Here is a 6,000-nt window from a genome sequence, read left to right on the forward strand (position 1 = left end):
GGAAAATTATTCCTAACTTTGTAGGGTTTTTCCGTTAGTCACCACCTATGAACTTGTCGTGTTTTGAACTGGCAACAACCGTCAGCTGTGAAATTTATGTCATTTATTTTTCAGCAGCATGTGTTAATAAATAATTTGCTTTTTTTATAGCATCACAAACCACCCATCCATCACTATGTAAATAATTTTGTTTAGGTTGTATCTTATTTTCAGTTATTGATCAAGTAACAAAGATATGAGTGATAACGTAAACGCTTCCACAGGAAGTTGCAGAGAGGCTAGAGGGATAAGCATCAGGGGAATTTTTGAGAAATGGCACCTTTAAATGGATATTAATGACTGGTAGATAGTTTAGTTTGTTACACATTTTCTCCAACAGTTCCCCTTCATTGATTGGACTAAAACCCAAAGCAACAAAGTCGAAAGTGCTTAATTTTGTCCAATTGACTTGGAACTCTTGACAAAGAAAGAAAGTTTTAAAAAATGTAAAAGAAAACGAACACCAGTATCATAAAAGGTATTATCATCTAATTCTAGAACGAAAGTCTTTCTCGAGATTCCTGAAAGAAATTTTATGTACAATATTGTTAAGCTACAAGAATTGACGAAGAAAACGCTGAGCTCCTTCGTGGCTAAGTGGTTAGCGTACGCGCCTTTGGCGTGGGAAACTCAGCTTCGATTTCCGACGGGAGCTCATGTGGTTTGGATTCCATGTTAATCAGTAGGTCCACGTCTCATATAACCTCGCTGCTAAAAGGGACGTTGAACGTTGAACTGAAAATCAACTTAACGAAGAAAATGCTGTAAATAAACACTGCTCTTTTTGAAAGTTGGAACAGCAAAAGGGAATGAGGTAAGTGCGTTGAAACTCTCAGTAGGATATGACGTACAAGTGATTAGAATTTCAGCGAAGTGGCACAGGCTCATGAGAGGATGATTCAAATTAACAAAAAAATGGTTACTTGCCAATAAATCCTCCCGTGGGAAAAGTAAATATTCTCCAAATGTATTGGAGCAACAAGTAAATATTCTCCAAATGTGTCGGAACAATAAGTGAAAATTCTCCAAATGTATTGGAACAACAAGTAAACATTCTCCAAATGTATTGGAACAACAAGTTAATATTCTCCGAATGTATTGGAACAACAAGTAAATATTCTCCAAATGTGTCGGAACAATAAGTGAAAATTCTCCAAATGTATTGGAACAACAAGTAAACATTCTCCAAATGTATTGGAACAACAAGTTAATATTCTCCGAATGTATTGGAACAACAAGTAAATATTCTCCAAATGTGTCGGAACAATAAGTGAAAATTCTCCAAATGTATTGGAACAACAAGTAAACATTCTCCAAATGTATTGGAACAACAAGTTAATATTCTCCGAATGTATTGGAACAACAAGTAAATATTCTCCAAATGTATCGGAACAAGTAAATATTCTCCAAATATATCGGAACAAGTAAATATTCTCCAAATATATTGGAACAACAAGTAAATATTCTCCAAATGTATTGGAACAACAAGTAAATATTCTCCAAATGTATTGAAACAACAAGTAAATATTCTCCAAATGTATCGGAACAACAAGCTAGTTTCGTCTTCAGTGGTAAGGTAACAAGAATAAAAATGGATGAGAGAAATGTGGTATGGGAAAAGAAATACATACCACCAAATAAATATAACGTCAGAGCTAGACGACGAGCAGACAACAGTGGACAAAAGGAAAGGATAAGGAAATTTAATGCTCGAATTTGCTTATTTTTCATTATTACTTAAGCTTAAAACAAACAAATAGAACAAAAGCAATTGCAATGATAAATAGAGCGAACTTTGTTCTTTATAATTGTATACCGTATTTGCGCGAATATAGGCCGCATGCAAACTTCTGACACGAGATTATAGAAAAAAGTAGGCCGCGGTACTAAATTTACGAGAAAGTTCAGTTGAACAGTACTTTAAAATGTCTCTCTTTCCGTATCCTTCTTTGACTCTTGCATAACTAAGGGTGACTTATTAAGATGACCTTTGTGATAGTGACTCTGAGCAGCATTCTGGATCGTCTGGCGGAGGTGAAGAATCAGACGCAGGTGATGCTGAAATGGTGGGAAGTGATTTTGCGTGATTTGGGTGGATACAAACAAGCTGACGTAGTTTAGCGAAACAAAGTTGGTTTTCTTTTTCAAGAGCAGCTGCTGTATATATACTGTATAACGAAGATACTTATTCCTGTGTTAATAAAACTATTAAGTGTACAAGTATTTTTTTTTTGTGTCAATAAAAGGTGTTACCGGTAGCCAATGAAGGTAACAGTTTTTGCGAACAAGAGTTTTTATGTTATTTTCTTCTTAAATCTTTGATGGTTTACAAACGTAACTGCATTAACTTGTAATGATATTAATTTCAACCCACAAAATACGTGTACATGTCACTTTTGAAATTGACGATTTATGATCTGAGGGGGAAAAGCTTGATCATAGGCCGCACCATGATTTTTCAAGCCAAAATTTAGGGGGGGGGAAAGTGCGGCGTGTATTCGCGCAAATACAGTATTATATGACCATTGTTAAATAACAGTTTTTACCCAAGTTTAAACTAACAAATATTGCAATTGGTATATATCACCAATTTGATAATCAATTTGCTTTTGGGGGCCGCGGTGGCTCGGTGGTAGAGCGTTCACCTCTGGTGCTTGGGGTCTTGGGTTCAAACCCTGCTCCTGCCAAGTGAACTTTGTGGTGGACAAACACCGTGTGCGTGGGTTTTCTCGGGGTTCTCCCGTTTCCTCCCACTTTCTTCATTCCACCATTTCATTCATCCCTCATCATCACCGTCTCCTTTAGCCTCACCGGCATAACCGTGGGACGTAAAACTCAAAAATTTCATTTCATTTCATTTTCAATTTGCTTTTAAATCTGTACGAAATCTGGGTTGTAGATACATTTTTGAAAACTACCTGCCATGATTTGTAACAGTAAAGCATTCAGTCTTAACTAAAGCTAAGTTTCAGGTATAACAAACATCAAAAACAATCATTACCTGCAAACAAGTTAAGAGAAGATAGTTAACGAAATATAGCAGAATATTTCAACTTGCTAACGCACTCACATGTAACAACTCGTTTGATATGTTTACAAATTATTGCATTGAAATGCAAACTTGAACAATTTATCAAGTTTCAGTTACCTCTTTGTTAAGTATCGTATTACATTGAACTATAGAAGATATTTGAAGAGACTTTGCAACGATATTGTTTATGTATATTTACTTATAGGGAAACAAGGACTTTAGTCCGGTACCTTATGATAACAAAGCTTGTGGCCAGACTTGTTTAAACTTGTTTTATTTATGCTGTTAAAGGTATAATAAGTGAGGAAGCCACAAGTGATTGAAGTGTAATTTCTGCGAAATGAATGGTAAGTATTATTGAAATACAAAGTTTAAAAAGTAACAAAAATAGTTTAATTTATTGAAATAACTATCGTGATAAGTTTTGGTGATTATTAGAGTAAATTTAATCGTACTGGGACCACAATATTTAATTATATATGTGTGTTACAACTTCTAAATGTTTTTTTTTCTTGTTCCTATGATCTCATTTCAGACTTCCACGACAGCTGAAGGATCCGAGAAACAAAGTAAACCTAAAGTTACTTTTCGTAGTAGGGCAGACTCTTTTGACTTCGATGATCTTTTACCTGATTCGAAACCAAAGACACAGCCAGCAAAAGAGGAACCAACGAAGAGTGTTCCAGTGGAAAATAAAGGTAGTGTGTTGGGGTTAAGAATCTACATCGTATAGAAAATTGGTTTAATGTTGTTACTTTATAGTTATGCTTTACGGAACTATTAATATCTGAGAGATGTTTATAATTTTTACTTTTGGTCTTACAGTGTTGCTAAGATTTTACTAAAGCATGAAAAGAAAGGAAATATTTGGGGGAAAAAATATCACCAATATTACAGCATAATGAAATAAAATAAACTCTGCATATTTAGCTTGTAAAATAGGTTTTTGTCTGGTCGCTGAATTGACAGGAACTTAATTTCACATTTCTCTGTTGCTTCAGCAACTTCACCAGTTTTCTTCGAGTTTTGCCGTTCAAACGCTCTAAATGACATTACTAAGCCAGCTGATTAGCACAGTTACGTTCCGTCCAAATTTAAAATCAATATATATATATATATATATATAAATGAAAATAACTATGTGACTTCGTCTCTCTTGAACTACCCGACCGATCTCAATCAAATTTTCTACATAGATTAGGTTCGGGCCTGGGATGTTTTTTATCATTTCACTTTGACAGTGCGACTTCGAAGGGGGGATAAATATTTTAAAATGTTCGAAAATGACCAATATCAATGTCGAATCCATTGTTCTCAGGGTCACTGACACTTTCGATGCAGTTTAAATCCAAATTGAGCCCCGTAACTTGGGTGAGAGGGAGAGAGAGACACATAAAAATGATCAAAAATGACCGATATTAATGTCGAATCCATAGTTTTCGGGATCGCAGAGATGAACAAGGACACTTCCGATGACGTTTCAATCCAAATTCAGCCTCGCAACTTGGAGGAGGGGGAGATACATTAAAAAATGATCGAAAATCACCGATATTAGTGCCGAGTTTTCAGTTTTCGGAATCGCTGAGATGAATAGTGACACTTCCGATGTCGTTTAAATCCAAATTCACCCCCTTTATGTCCAAAAGCAAACGTATACTCTCCGTGCGAAGAACGGATATTTTGCTAATGGTAGATACTGAAAAAGGAGGTATAAATTAACTAAAAAGCACAGAATTAGAATATGTTTTGTGCAAGGACTGAGTAATTATATTTTCATTACAGGTATTCATTTGCAAGACGTCAGTTAATATTCCTCCAATATAATGCACTCACTCTTCTTAAAATAATATATAGTTTTTTTTAGTACAGATCAAAAATCTGGTTACATAAGGATGTATACTATACTAGCTGCATGTCCGTTCTTCGCACGGGCAAAATAGGTTTGTGGAAAGTACATGAACCTCTTCACCCCCCCCCCACCCCCCCTTAGGATACACATTTCAATGAAAGTGTAATGATAAAAACCCGTGAGATAATCTGTTTTTGACATACATTTTTGAACACCTCTACCCACTTACAGTAATACCGTTTTATCAAAGTGACGTGACAAATTTTCTGCTTAAGGTAGATATTAACTATTTTCCAAAATTCATTTCAAACTGGTCAGCCGTTGTCCTGTGATATGATCAATGTTGGCAAAAACTATGGTTTTCATTGAAAAAAAAAAAACAACAGAAAAACCCGGTTTTTTGGTTTAAACCATTTTTAAAAAAAAAAAAAAAACAATTTTCTCTGTGTATTTATATCACATATGGACAGAAATAAGTTTGTTTCTCTTTGGTGTTATTACGCAACAACCGGGTTATGCTGGAAGAAATCACATAAGCTTAAAGCGGAATCCAAACCGCTTCTCGGCTTCTCAATACGTTGTACTGATCTCTACATACTTATCAATATAATTGTCAAGAGTTATTTTAGAAGGATAAAAAGATAAACAGTTGCACAAGTGAAACCATTATAAAGAATTACATATGGACAATTTCAAAATACTGCAGAGTACAGAAGAACTAGTTTAGTCCAAGTTAGTTCATTACGACTTTTATTAGTCCTAGTTAAACAAATACGACGACTTAATTTGCATATCAGTAAGAAAAGGGTATAAAGATACGAATTATTTGAGTACACTTTGACTTTGACTCTTTTATACATAAATAGATACCAAAGATACTTCTGATTTCAATAAATGGCTCTCGTGGGTTTTGCAAGCCCCCCCCCCCCTTCCCAAAAAAAAAAATAATTACGGCATTTCGATGTATTTTATCAATAGTAAACATTATTAAAACGAAACAATATTTAGAATTTTTCTTTGATTGCAATTGCATAACAGTAATAACAAACTATAAAAAAAATCACCAAAGAAGCATTCATAA

The 6,000-nt window shown here is 34.6% G+C and overlaps 1 protein-coding gene across 2 annotated transcripts in view; it reads left to right on the forward strand.

Moving 5' to 3' along the window:
- The window catches only part of LOC145682409 (uncharacterized), an 81,695-nt gene that overhangs the window by 16,710 nt on the left and 58,985 nt on the right, over positions 1-6,000 (forward strand). For both annotated transcript variants that reach the window (XM_081754026.1, XM_081754025.1), the window contains exon 4: positions 3,606-3,768. In XM_081754026.1, the coding sequence (XP_081610152.1) occupies positions 3,606-3,768 (163 nt within the window). The remainder of the gene's footprint in view (positions 1-3,605; positions 3,769-6,000) is intronic.

The sequence above is a fragment of the Thermobia domestica genome, chromosome 3 (genome assembly GCF_964235325.1).
Source record: "Thermobia domestica chromosome 3, izTheDome1.hap1.1, whole genome shotgun sequence".
NCBI lineage: Eukaryota > Metazoa > Arthropoda > Insecta > Zygentoma > Lepismatidae > Thermobia > Thermobia domestica.